Source organism: Tachypleus tridentatus, chromosome 9 (genome assembly GCF_004210375.1).
Source record: "Tachypleus tridentatus isolate NWPU-2018 chromosome 9, ASM421037v1, whole genome shotgun sequence".
Classification (NCBI taxonomy): Eukaryota; Metazoa; Arthropoda; class Merostomata; order Xiphosura; family Limulidae; genus Tachypleus; species Tachypleus tridentatus.
In genome coordinates this window covers 154776194-154789617 of record NC_134833.1, presented here as the reverse complement: position 1 = coordinate 154789617, position 13424 = coordinate 154776194, and the positions used below count along the sequence as shown (strand labels likewise).

Sequence of the window (13424 nt, the reverse complement as noted above, 5' to 3'; positions counted from 1 at the left end):
TTTGTATACCCAGGAGGGTCAGGTATATTAGACCTCTTCCTCCTTCCATTACTTTGTTGGAGTGGCCTGATTAATATATTACGAGTAAATACCGAATGGCTGGAATAATATCATAACTTTAACTCTGGTCCTTTTCAGGGCAATGTCCATTTATATTGTCTTTATTTTTTTTTAAATAAGTCTAGAACGTAGGTGGCGTGTTTGATTTTAGTTCAATTTAATTATTAATATTTTAAATAATTTTATCTTAAAGATCTGATGTACAAATTTAACGGGGAGAGGTGTTTAGGTTTCTCTTCATTATATATGCAATATCTGTCTAGTTCGCATAACAACTCATTTTTTCGCCAATTTTTATCAAAATATTTTATTATACTATGCTTTAGCTCCTCATAAACGGTTTAGTTTGTTTTGAATTTCGCTCAAAGCTACACGAGGGCTATCTGCGCTAGTCGTCTCTAATCTTGCAACGTAAGACTAGAGGGAAGGCAGTTCGTTATCAACACCCCCACCCGCAACTTTTCTGTCAACGAATAACGGCATTGACTGTCACGTTACAATACATCCACGGCTGAATGAGCGAGCTTCTTTGGTAGGACGTAAATTCGAATTCGCGACCCTCAGATTGCGAGTCAAGCGCCCTGACCATCTGTTCCTGTCGACTTGTTAGAATTCACAGAAATACACACCGAGGTTGGAATTTTTTGTAAATAAATTTTAAAAATATCCATTAATAAAAAATGTCTAAAATATGTAGAAAACATCCAAGAATGAACGAGAATGGTACACTAAATTATTACCCATAACTGAACAGTTTGGTTTGGTTTGGAACTTCGCGCAAAGCTACACGAGGGCTATCAGCGCTAGTCGTTCCTAATTTAGTAGGGTAAAACTAGAGGGAAAGCAGCTAGACGTCACCACCAACCGCCAACTTGTGGGCTACTCTTTCACCAACAAATAGTGGGATTGATCGAAACATTATACTACCCCACGCCTGAAAGGGTGAGCACGTTTGGTATTATGGGGATTCGAACCAGCGACCCTCAGATTACGAGTCGAGTTTCTTAACCACCTGGCCTAACTAAACAGATTTGGTATGTATACACACAAGGATTGTTCGTACTTCGTACGGTTTGCTTGGAGTTACAACGCGAACAATAAAGTTTGATCAGCAAATGAAGCGAGTCGAGTTCATCAGAAGAAATGGTCTAAAAGAACCGAACGAATCTCTTCCGGTGGACTCGGAAAAACCTTCACGTGAACGGTGAAAAACGAACCCTGAAAATAGGTTTTAAGAGTGCTTCCAAACTTTGTACACAAAGCAAGCGTGAACTACTGGATCGTTCAAACAAACAAACGAACCGAAGCTATTTGAAACAAATCCAAGATGAATAGTTCCGAAAATAACAACCACGCCCTCTGTGTTGTAATACCTAGAAAATTCTCATTATTGTAATGGTACGTGACAACCATGTTGGGAACGTTATTTTTTTTCTTTTATTGCCCTGCGAAACTACTCTAGTAACTGTCTTTATTTTTTTGCCTTAATTATGTCACTAGAAATTCATTTATTAAAATTTACGCCAGCAGGTGTTTGTATAACAGACAGCTCAGTTGTTTATCGTATACTTCAAGTAGTAATTACTGACGAATTAGAGGAAAAAACAAAAGATTCCTAACCTAAAAATCCACGTAGGCCTGGCTACTGCACATAAAGGGACCAAAACACGACATCGATGAAAGTGGACATATCATTTGATTCTGCTAACGGTCATCTATCAGACTAATCTGTCTAAACTTTATATGGAGAATAAAATCCCCACATTACTGGCTTCCCCACTTTGTTTATTGAAAGCTTGGTGTTTAACCAGCACATCAACTTTCATTTTACTTACATTTATAAAACTATTTCCATAACTATCTTACAACTGAATAACATTTTACGATTGTTTGTTTTACCACTAATGTAGAGATGTTATTTTTCTTCGTAAAGTTGAGACGACTACATGGTCATTAGCAGGATCAAGTGATATATTCACTTCTATATTTCTCTTGTTTGGCCTCTTCTTTTGCGTTTCCTATTTGAGGATTTTTTTATTATTTATACTTGTTTACTGTATTTTAAAAATAGCGTCCATCGATTACTAAATTATAGAGTATTCTTCAGCTTTGTAAGTTTCGTATTGAATAAGATAGGTGGTCAAAGGTCCTGCAGACTTTTACTCTGTGATGACGAGAAAAAACTTGTTAGATAAAAATATGTAAAAACGGCTGGATTGGGTTGAGAAAATTTTTTATGTAGAGGAGCGAACAACGATTCGACCTTTGATCAACGTCAGGTTTTCTCTATCGACTAATAATAAAATTATAGTTAATGCCAGAACTAACTAGGTGCTAGGCCTATCAGACACAGATGGTGTACGAAAATTAAATTCCGGTTATATATATCGGACGCTTTTCGACTTCGGGACGCTCTAGATAGCCGAAAAGCGGCCTATACACGACTGACACAGCGACAATGCCACGTGACTCTTCTGATGACCTGTAGAGAAAAAAAATTAGAAGGCTGTTGAATTACTTTACATGGGTATAACTATTCTAACGGAATTCCTACTGTGTATTTTACTATCTGTTTGTTTTATATTTAGAAATGCACGAGTGTATTGTGAAAGTCCCGTTTATTCTCTAAATTTGTAAACGATTCTAGGTAGTAAATGTTTTTCCCACATTTTTGATAATTCTAAAACCCTCCCCTTAAAGTATATAAACCAACGCGTTAAAGTCAACACACTAAGCCTCCGAAGCTACAATTATGATTAACGTTTATTAACAGGAAAACTACGCCATTTAACCACGAACATTTAGAGGATTTGGAACATTACAAACTTCAGCCGATAGCATTTCTACAAAGTCATCACAACTTTAATAGAGAACAAAACTCGCTTGTGAATGATAGAGTTAGCTAGTATTCTCGTAAAGTGTATCTGCGATTCAACATGAAATTTATTCGTTAGGCTGGGATAAAATAGAGTTGCAGACCAGATAGAAGACTGGGTATTGTTTGAAAGTAAATATTTGTATACAAAAACTTTGTAATAACTTAGATTCGTTGATGAATTGTTTAGGCAGATTATTCATGAAGACTAAACACTTTCGTAATATCCTTCTCTACACTTGCGTCTGCATAACAGGCAGTTGTCGTCCATTCTAAAGTTCCATTATTATAGATTGCATTATTTTATATTAAAATAGATTTCAGTTAAAAAAAAACTATCAATCTTTGTGACAAATAAATTTGATACACGTGCACAGCTTAATTCAAATCCAGATTTCCGGTTATTTGAAATCACAGCAAGTCGGAGACTCGTTCCAGATAACATATGACAATGCAATCTTCAAATTAACCCTATTTCCATTTCACGCAATCAACTAGATAAATCAAAACTAATTCGTTATTTTTCGTGGGCCGACTTTATTGCTTTGGTGTTCCCTTTCGCAGATGTGACTTCACACTGGGAATAATACCCGCAGGTTTAAAGCCCAAATACAAGTCTTCAAATTAAAATGAACTACCAGTGCGCATAAGCCCAATTAAGACAATATATGAATTCCAGCGAAACTTTAAAGCAATTTTGTGGATAATTGTCTTTTATATTACTAGTAAGAAACATTTAACATACCGATTGTTTCATTTTCTTAAAATTTAGAGTGAAACTTTATAAAAGTTACGTTATATTAATAAAATATTAGGGTAACAAGTTGTTTAAATAGCGCAGTAGCTCCCTAAATGGTACAAATTGGCACAGAATAACCTATTAGAACTACACAGTCACATTCGTCAAACATTTATTTCAAAATAAAGTCAGTCTAATTAAAGTTTGTCATTGCAATTACTTATAACAAACATTAATACATAACCTTTACTCGTGGCACCATTAGGAGTGACATCTAGTGGTCAAACTATCACAGACAAGCTATCACAGTTCAAGAAAATGCAATTTGTACTTTTCATAAGCATGACAAATATCAAGAACGTTTCTATGAAAAAGTAACTCAGGTTATACTTCGATTACTTATCCCATGTGAAACATTTAACAGAATCATCAACAAGTAATCAATAATCAAATCCGGGTCACCGTGAGATAATGTGAATGGTTCAGAATCACAGTAGGATAAAATTACATCAAAATTAGCTAATCCAAGTTTTTATCGAATACTAGTTATACCCGAGTATATATGACATGCTGATTTGCAATAAGAGAGTTTAAAATATTAATAAATTCAAGATCAGTTGTAAATAAACAATAAAACCAAACTCACTTTTAAAATAAAATATTAAATATAAAAAAGACAAAGATAAATATAGATTTTTGTCCGTATGAACAAACTCACCATACAGGTAAAAGTTCGTTTCTCTGATCCAAATCACATCCTTAAATCACAAAATATTAAATCTCAACATCCCCTCACAAGTGTTACAAAATTAATACATCCAAATTAGCTAGTCCAAGTTTGTATCAAGTACTGGTTATACCCGAGTATATTTGACATGCTGACTTACGAGTTAAAAAGACATTAAATTCTTGATCAGTTGTAAACATTCAAACAATAAAATCGAATTCCCTTATAAAATAAAAATTAAATATAGACAGTAAAAAAGAATATAAAGACGCTTTGTTCACAAGAACATAAGAGTTAAAAGTACGTTTTTATATAACACAATCACGACATCTTTAAAAATAATCACAATCAACATCACTGAAAGCAGCTTTAAAAAAGCTTTTACCCAATTTCGTAGTACAACAAGCCAGACAACAAGGAAAAGTAATTTTCAGTATCATTACTTTAAAAACTTGAAATAGTAAACTTATTTAGCAGGGAGTCCCTTACATCGTCATATATTATAACATTTTAAACCTCTACCCAGAAAGACATAACAGAAGTGGAAGACCCATTTAGAACACATGCACACAAAAACATATACCAAGTTAACATCTCAGTTAAAATGAGCATAACAAGCTTAAATATAAAACTCTATTTTTTTTTTTGTTAATTTTCATCTTCTGACTGCCTAACGTATGACAGTTGATTATTTCCAAATATTCCTGTAAAGATCCATTCTGTGGTCAAGTCTGGTCCTATAGGTGGTTCAGGGGTATGGAACGGCAACTCCGGAGAAGAACACTGCGATTCATCCGTGGAAGATGTATACCGGAGACGATTCACTGATGGTGGATGTGGTGAAGCGTTTAAGGGGAAAGAAGACTGGGATCCACCCATTGATGAAGATTGGGATCCACGTGCAGAAGACGACTGGGGACGACTCATAGATAAGGAAGGTGGTGAAGCGCTCAGGGGGAAAGAAGACTGGGATCTACCCATTGATGGAGATTGGGATCCACGTGCAGAAGACGACTGGGGACGACTCCTAGATAAGGAAGGTGGTGAAGCGCTCAAGGGGAAAGAAGACTGGGATCTACCCATTGATGAAGATTGGGATCCACGTTCAGAAGACGACTGGGGACGACTCCTAGATAAGGAAGGTGGTGAAACGCTCAAAGGAAAAGTACTCGTGGAAGAGAATTGGGATCCACCTGTGGAAAACTGGGTTCCGTTGGTAGAAGGTGTACTCTGGTAAAGACTCATAGATAACGTATATGGTGAAAAACCCCAGATGAAAGCATGTGGGGGAAATTGAGAATAAGGGCTGGGCGGAGCAGCTTCTAGTTTAACTCCGAGTAATTTAAGCATGGCGTTCGTGTCGACACTTGAATGTATAAAATGACATCTTTGGCCAAACGAACATATGCCGCTTGTGTGGTAATCTCGACATAGCTCCGTTTTATATTTGGGATGACGTTTCATTTGTCGAATTTCGGACTGTCCATGAGCAAAAAGGCATCCTTTACCGTATTTGCAAACGCCCAATTCCTGAAACTGGTTACAAAGTTCCGTTTTGTACCGGGAGGAAAACATCGGGTTCCACCATGGTAATTGTTCAGAATTGGTGTCAGGGGAGTTTGTTGTGCTTGAAGAACCAGTACGACCACGAAGTACACGACCACGTTCCTATAAAAATAATAAAACGTTAAGCAATTAAAACTTCTCTAACACAAATAGACACTATCCAAATTAGCGAATCTTAAGTTTTAAACCTAACCCTAAAAAAAATTGATATCACCTGGAAGTAGGTTATCCCACCATAACCACACTTGGGACAAGACAACGTCCAAGTGTACACCTAACATACTGACATGTGGCCTGTGCATCAGTGGAACCAATCTGTTGTCCACTGCACAGTTTGTGGACTAAAATAATTTATGGACTAGACAGATATGAAACAAGTTAAATCATACAGTACGGGTTTAAGATGTACAATTTATTCAACGGTAAATTTGAATTCTAAAAAAGAAACTGCACCAGTTAAAAAATAATCACCAAAATTGACTCCGCTTCTTCCACAAAAATGAAATACCAGGAATTCTATCTTTGATTTTCATAAACTATTTTCCCACTTTACATTGTTATTGGTCACTTTTGTTAATGCCTCCCCGTTTCCCCCGAGCAACATCACTGTGGATCATTAACTTCATAAGCAATTATGCTATGGGCATTTTTCAACCTATTTGAAGCAAGTTAAGCCAACCAACGTCCTTCCAATCTGTTCGGTAATTCTCTCAACTGTTGATGTAATACACGCGCAACCAAAAGATAAATGTTGTTCAAAAGTTAAGTGTAATGCTGCTGATGTTAAACTTACTTTCTGAAACAAATTTTATCAATAAAAGATAAAAACTTTACATATTAGGCTGTTGCATATGATATCGGATTTACGTGCAAAATTGAAACTTTAGTGGCTGAAAGTCATCACGAACAATCATTATTTGGTGATAGTACAGTACTAAGCACACAGCATACAGTTAGTTTAGGATAATTCGCTCTTTGAAAATAAACCTTGGAGTCGCCCTCACACAGACATTAATGAGGAAGGACTGAAGGCCTTAGTTGAATCAGATACTTGTTAAACTGAGAGAACTTACCTGCAAAACTTAATGTTTGTTATTCAACAGTTTCCTAACGTCTATCTAGAAGCATTTGGTAAGGTGAAAAAATCTCGAAAAATGTGTATCTTATGAACTCGCTTGAAAACCAAACAAGTTGAAATTTGTTCCTTACTAGCAACAAAAACGACCAGTTCCTTTAAAGACTTGTCTGTCAACTGTGATGACAAACGGGTTCTATACGACAATCCGGACAGTGGCTTGACATGAAGTATCTAAATCAGCTCTTTACAAAATAAGAGCCATGGTCAGCGTTTGGTGGTCATCAACAGGTGTGATCCATCATTCATTCTTAAACCCAAAAGAAACATTGTTGTGAACTTATACAGAAGGGTCACGAAGACATCCAGCTATAGTCTATCGGAAGTGGAATTCATACTGCTTAATGACAATGTTCGACTTCACGTCTCACACGTCACTGTCCAAAGACTAATCGAACTTCAGTATGAAACTTCCCCTCCTACACCATATTTACCAGATGTTTCTCCTATAGATTATCATTTTAAACATTTGTAAACATTTGGAAATTTGTTAAAGGAAAACAAATGTTCGTAAATCAAATGCGAGTTAAGAGGACCTTCGAATACTTCATTGCATCGAAGGAGATTCTTTAAAGATGGAATTTAAACTTACAACTCATTGGCAGAAAAGCATCAAGTTTAAGACATTTATTTCAAAATATGTACTTGTTATTACATTCTTTTTAAAATCCGACATTTCATATGCAACAGCATGACACTTCAAACTAATTACATTCAGAAACACTGAAATACACTCCTAAAGAAAGTAAAATTTCCAGATGCGAGACATTCTAAAACGCAGCCATTATCTACTGTTAATTAAAACCAGATAAAGATGAGAGCTCGTGATTTTAAGATTTAAATGTCGTTATTGAGGAACCTATTCAAATAACAGATGAAAAAATCAAATCTAATCTTAGGTACAGTTAGGGTTATAGAGATTTCAAAATTACTTCAAGCTCTCATAAAGTTAGTTTGCAATATTGAAACATTTATTATGAAGACATAACTATACTACACTATTTTATTGAAAGATTTACTAAATAAAAAGAAACTAATACTTGGCCTGCACTCAGCGTAGGTTCCATGATGCTAGTAATGAATAAAATGTAAAGAATTTCTTCTTAAATACTGATTCTATCTAAGCCTTACGGAGGTGATGCGATTATTTTTACTTTGCTTCTGGTTTATGCCACCAATGTCCAAATTAAATTAACTTTGACCCCGCCAATTGTAGAATAAGCGAACTGGTTTGACCAATAGTGGACAGCATTCTAGTCGATGCATAACATAAAGAAATGACGCAGTGGGACGTCAGCTCAAAAGTTGCCCGAGGGCAAACGGTTCTTGGAAATTTGAACAAGCAGCAGTCTTCAGGATAGAAGTGCTAAGTTACGGATTTATACATTTAAACCCAAGGACAAATTTGTAATAAATACGGACAATAAACCAAAATAGTCTGTCACAACACTGATGAAAGAAATCAACGTTTACAGATTTATTTTTGCACCAAACACGTGCTAAAACACCCAGCAAAAGTCGTCTTATTTGGGCCGGAAAGGGTGAAGTTAAATGGTTAGCGTGTGGGGCTGCATACTAGAACATCCACATTTTAAGTTTGCGTTCCTTTGTACAACACTAAATTAGAGTCGAGCGTCCTAACCCCTAACCACTTAGCTATGTCCTTTGGACTAGTCAGTATTTTCAAATAATTCGTGCGTGGGTTTCCTAGTTATTGATGAAATAGATTTGCATCTGTGATAAATTTTATACACTATTCTACATAAGAGATTACTTCGATGCATAAATGTTCAACCAAACTCGCATTGTACACAAGTTCCCGAAGCAGCGCCACCTTGAAGCCATAACCTCAACTTGTAAACTACAAAAATATAACAAATCATACACTTCCCTCAAGTTTCCTCTCGTTATAAGCATACGTTCTCAAAATGTGCAGATTACAAAAATCCACTGTATCAGATTCAGCAGACTTGTTTCTACACTAAAACAAACTTACAGGGTAAAAACACATCGATTTAAGTAAAGGTATCTCCAACTACAGCTGTTTTAATCAAGATAATAGCAAAAACTAAACCATCATCATTAGCGTGTATGTTCTACTGATGTACTAATTTTTTTATTGATTAAATATGTTAATTTTGATTTATTCTGTTTAATTATATTTGAATCTAATACGCTATTCACACAATGTTAAAGTTTCATGTTTTCTGAATCACTAATAAGCCTATTTGTCCACATCTCTAACCCTATTATTATCCTAGTTGGAACTTTACAAACAGCCTCTACCCCTCTCCTACAAAACATTTCAATGTACATCACGATTTGAGGCTGAAACAATTCCAGGAAATTCCCACCCTCACTGCTAATCTGAATCGTTACTTTGTTACCAAATAGACGGTGTCACCAAATTCCTTCTTGGATCAGCTTTAGCTAATAGTTTTCAGTGTCACCAGAAGCCCACGCAAGATAGTTACGGGACTGATCATAAATCCAGTGTTCAGCAGGCGGCATACAGAAGGCACGTTTTTAAAGTTTCGTTCTGTTAATGACAAGGCCCCTCTTATTTTCAAGACCCCCCCACGATACTTTCACTTCTAAACCTAACAGATGACTACTTTTCCCGGTTATTAGGTAACAGAAATATACAAATTTCCATGTCCATCCTTCGAAGAAAAAACAAGCTTTCACCAGCTCCTATTCCACTTACTTCCAAACGTGAAGGTCTTTTCCCCTTTAAAGGAAGTTTTAAATCTCGAATATAGTTACAACCTTCTACACTACGAGATTAGTCTAAACATAAAATTTTAAAATACATTTTCTATTTTAACAAAAATCAACGAATGCTCTTCAACAATATTCCAGTCTCCACACAAACCATTCCTAGTTATCTCTTTATGGTGTACAAATTAAAAATCAAATCAAATCTAAAGGCTTATAAAACTTCCAAACTGAACCTGATATCGTATTTAAAAACAAAACAAAAGAATTAAACAATCTATACATTTATCACATTTCAACAAGTTAGGTAAATACTTTTAATCCTCTCAACCACAAGTTTCCTTCTTTGGTACTGAAAAGAAATATAGATTTTATAGAATACTCGTTTTTACAGACCCGTCTTTGAAGAAACCTTACTTTACATTCGAGTCCAAACAATTATAATACTGCCATTTAAAAAACACGTTTTGGTTTCTCCTAAGTTAACAAGTTTAAGACTAAATATACACCTCTTAACTAATTTCCTGAAACTAGACATTCAACGACTATTACAAAGTTGAAAAGCGAAACAATGTCATTATAAACTTACATGTTTTAAATTAACTAGTTAACTTATTACTCAACACAAAAAAGTACAGCTACCTTGTAGCTATCTTATTTAAATCACATCTATAAACCTACCACCCTCACCTACCATTGTTTGTTTTTTTCCTTGTTGACAAAAATACTTTCAGTGTCCGTACACCGATATTTAACTTATATAGTTCAACGCCCTCTATCACACTACTGACGGTTCGCGAGTGAACGATCAAATTATTCGAGTTAAGCGACATAAAGAAAAAAAAAAAAAAATTTGATTTGGTCAAATTTAAAATAAATTTAAAATTACTGGAGTCTAATTTTTGCTGCTCTCATTTAGCACGATATTGTGTTCAAATTCTTATATGAAATGTGCTTGATCATGTCATATTATTTATTCTTTAATCTCTTTAAGTACGGAATAGGAAACAAAAAATAATAAAATTTTAACTACCAAGTGAAAAAGTTGTTATTCAAGTTATTATTTTTGATTTATAAATGTGTTTCTTACTAAATTCACGTATCCATTTAAACAAAACAGAAAAAATAAAAACAAAAACAACGCAATATTGTACGCTAAAATCTCAATGATATAAAATATAAAAATGAGGTGAGAAACAAAATAATATATTTAGCAATTTTCACAAACTTCAGATATTCTAAGAAAGTAGAAAATGATATGAAGTTAAAAGCAAAGGCATGTTTTAGAACGTTAGAGTACAATAGAGAAGTGAGTAAACAATATTCACAATATAACCCCCCTCATAAGAAAATGTTTCGACCAATTTAAAGTTGTGTGGGCCCTACATTCCATGTAATTTTACATATAATAAAATTATCAATGGGACACATTAAGACCATAAGCTCTGGGGCTGAGCCCCCTACTTAAATACGCCACTGGTTTGAGAAAGTAATAGAATAATCACAAAAATTACGTGAGTAACAAACATTTCAGTTTTACATATGTTGTAATATTACTGGTATTATCTAAAAATGTTACTGTTGAGCCTAATATTACTGGTATTATCTAAAAATGTTACTGTTGAGTCTAATATTACTGGTATTATCTAAAAATGTTACTGTTGAGCTAACTTATTTTTTGTAGAGAAGTATGTGTCATCAAAGCGTGGCATTTATTAATCAATGTTAATTTTACAAGATGCGTGTTTGTAATAACAAAAGTTCTTTCTTTATAGTCGGATTCGCTAGTTGTGCAATCGGAATTAATTTCTCATTGTTAAAAACACCAGAATGGCATGACGTGCATGGCCATAATGGTTAAGGAGTTCGACTCGTAATCTGAGGGTCGCGGGTTCGAATCCTTGTCGCACCAAACATGCTCGCCCTTTCAGCCGTGGGGGCGTTATAATGTACGGTCAATCCCACTATTCGTTGGTAAAAGAGTAGCCCAAGAGTTGGTGGTGGGTGATGATGACTAGCTGCCTTCTCTCTAGTCTTACACTGCTAATTTAGGGATGGCTACTGCAGATTGCCTTCGTGTAGCTTTGCGCGAAATCCAAAAAACAAACACACAAACAATCCTCAAGTAATCCTGTAGCACTGTATGAAATTGTGCTGTTTTAGTAGTTTTTCCAAAATTAAATGGGGGGTCAACCTCTCTCTGATGACCTTCCTCATGTCCTCCTATATGACTGTGTCACGTTTGGTGCTGATTGTGTGTGTTTTTTTATAGCAAAGCCATATCGAGCTATCTGTTGAGTCTACCGAGGGTAGTCGAACCTTGTCACAGTTGAACCATGCTCTTTGACCACAATAACAAAAGATGCTGCTTGATGAAGAAATGTGGAAATGTATAAGGAACAGATACGAGATGATACATGTGTATACGCACAAGTATTACTTTACTTTATGTAGTAGATAACTTATACTAAACCAAATATTTCATTGAATATCTGACACTCTTCCAACTGGAAACTTAAAATTGACTCGTTCATTACTAACCGCTGATTTGTTTCTAAATATTTCGCAAGCAACAAAAAACACTCGCCACACAAGGTAGTCTGATTTAAGGAATACATGCTTCTACTCGATATACATGTGTTCAATTCCTGTCAAGCTGATTCTGTGAGGCTTACTCTCAAGTTCGTTTGTTGTTCAATATAAAATAAATCTGAACTCTCAGCAGATATCAAACCTATTTTTGTCACTATTTTTTGAGCTCGGCATAGGTAGGTGGTTAGGTCGCGGGTTCGTATTCCCGCCCAACCCTACATGCTCGCCCATTCAGTCATGGATGTGTTATAACGTGACGGTCAATCCCATTATTCGTCAGTAAAAGAGTTAACGGTGGGTGGTAATAACAAGCTGCCTTCCCTCTATAGTCTTTTTGTTTGTTTGTAATTAAGTACAAAGTTACACAATGGGATATCTGCGCTCTGCCCGTCACGGGTATCGAAACCCGGATTCTAGCGTTGTAAGTCCGCAGTCATACCGCTATGCCACTTTGGGGGGACTTTAGTCTTACACTGCTAAATTACGGACGGCTGCAGTAGCCATCCCTAATCTAGTGTAAGAATAGAGGAAAGGCAACTAGTCATCACCACCCACCGTCAACTCTTGGGCTACTCTTTTACCAACGAATAGTGGGATTGACTGTAACATTATAATGACCCTACGGCTGAAAGGGTAAGCATGTTTGATGTGACCGAGATTAGAACCCGCGACCCTCGGATTACGAGTCGAACGCCTTAACTCACCTGGCCATGCGAGGCCTGACATGAGAAAGGTCATGAGTGAACGGGTTTAGACCCCATCTTATTTCACATTGATGAAGTTATTGAAGTTACCTTGTTTTATTTTCAATATTGGCATTTTTATTACACTCTTAATGTTTGTAACGTTACGGGGGGAAAATTGGAGAATAATTTCCTATAATTTATTACAAACGAATATTTACTTCATACGTTCAAAGAACAAGCAGCCAACTAATTGCGTATAACTAGCTAGTTGATCGACTAGACGAGTGATTGTACAAGTAAGTCAATTGGTACATTTGTAGCAATAT

The 13424-nt window shown here is 35.6% G+C and overlaps 1 protein-coding gene across 2 annotated transcripts; it reads right to left on the bottom strand.

Moving 5' to 3' along the window:
* Nucleotides 1-3829: 3829 nt before the first annotated feature.
* LOC143226715 (uncharacterized) lies at nt 3830-10637 on the bottom strand. Of its 2 annotated transcripts, none has more exons than XM_076458078.1 (2): nt 10515-10637; nt 3830-6069 (listed from the first exon to the last, which is right to left on the bottom strand). In XM_076458078.1, exons 1-2 carry the CDS (start codon nt 10515-10517, stop codon nt 5050-5052), a joined length of 1023 nt encoding a protein of 340 aa, XP_076314193.1. In that variant the 5' UTR covers nt 10518-10637; the 3' UTR covers nt 3830-5049. The 2 variants fall into 2 exon arrangements, with proteins under 2 accessions (XP_076314193.1, XP_076314194.1); XM_076458079.1 differs by having other exon boundaries at nt 10511-10532.
* Between the last annotated feature and the right edge of the window lie 2787 nt (nt 10638-13424).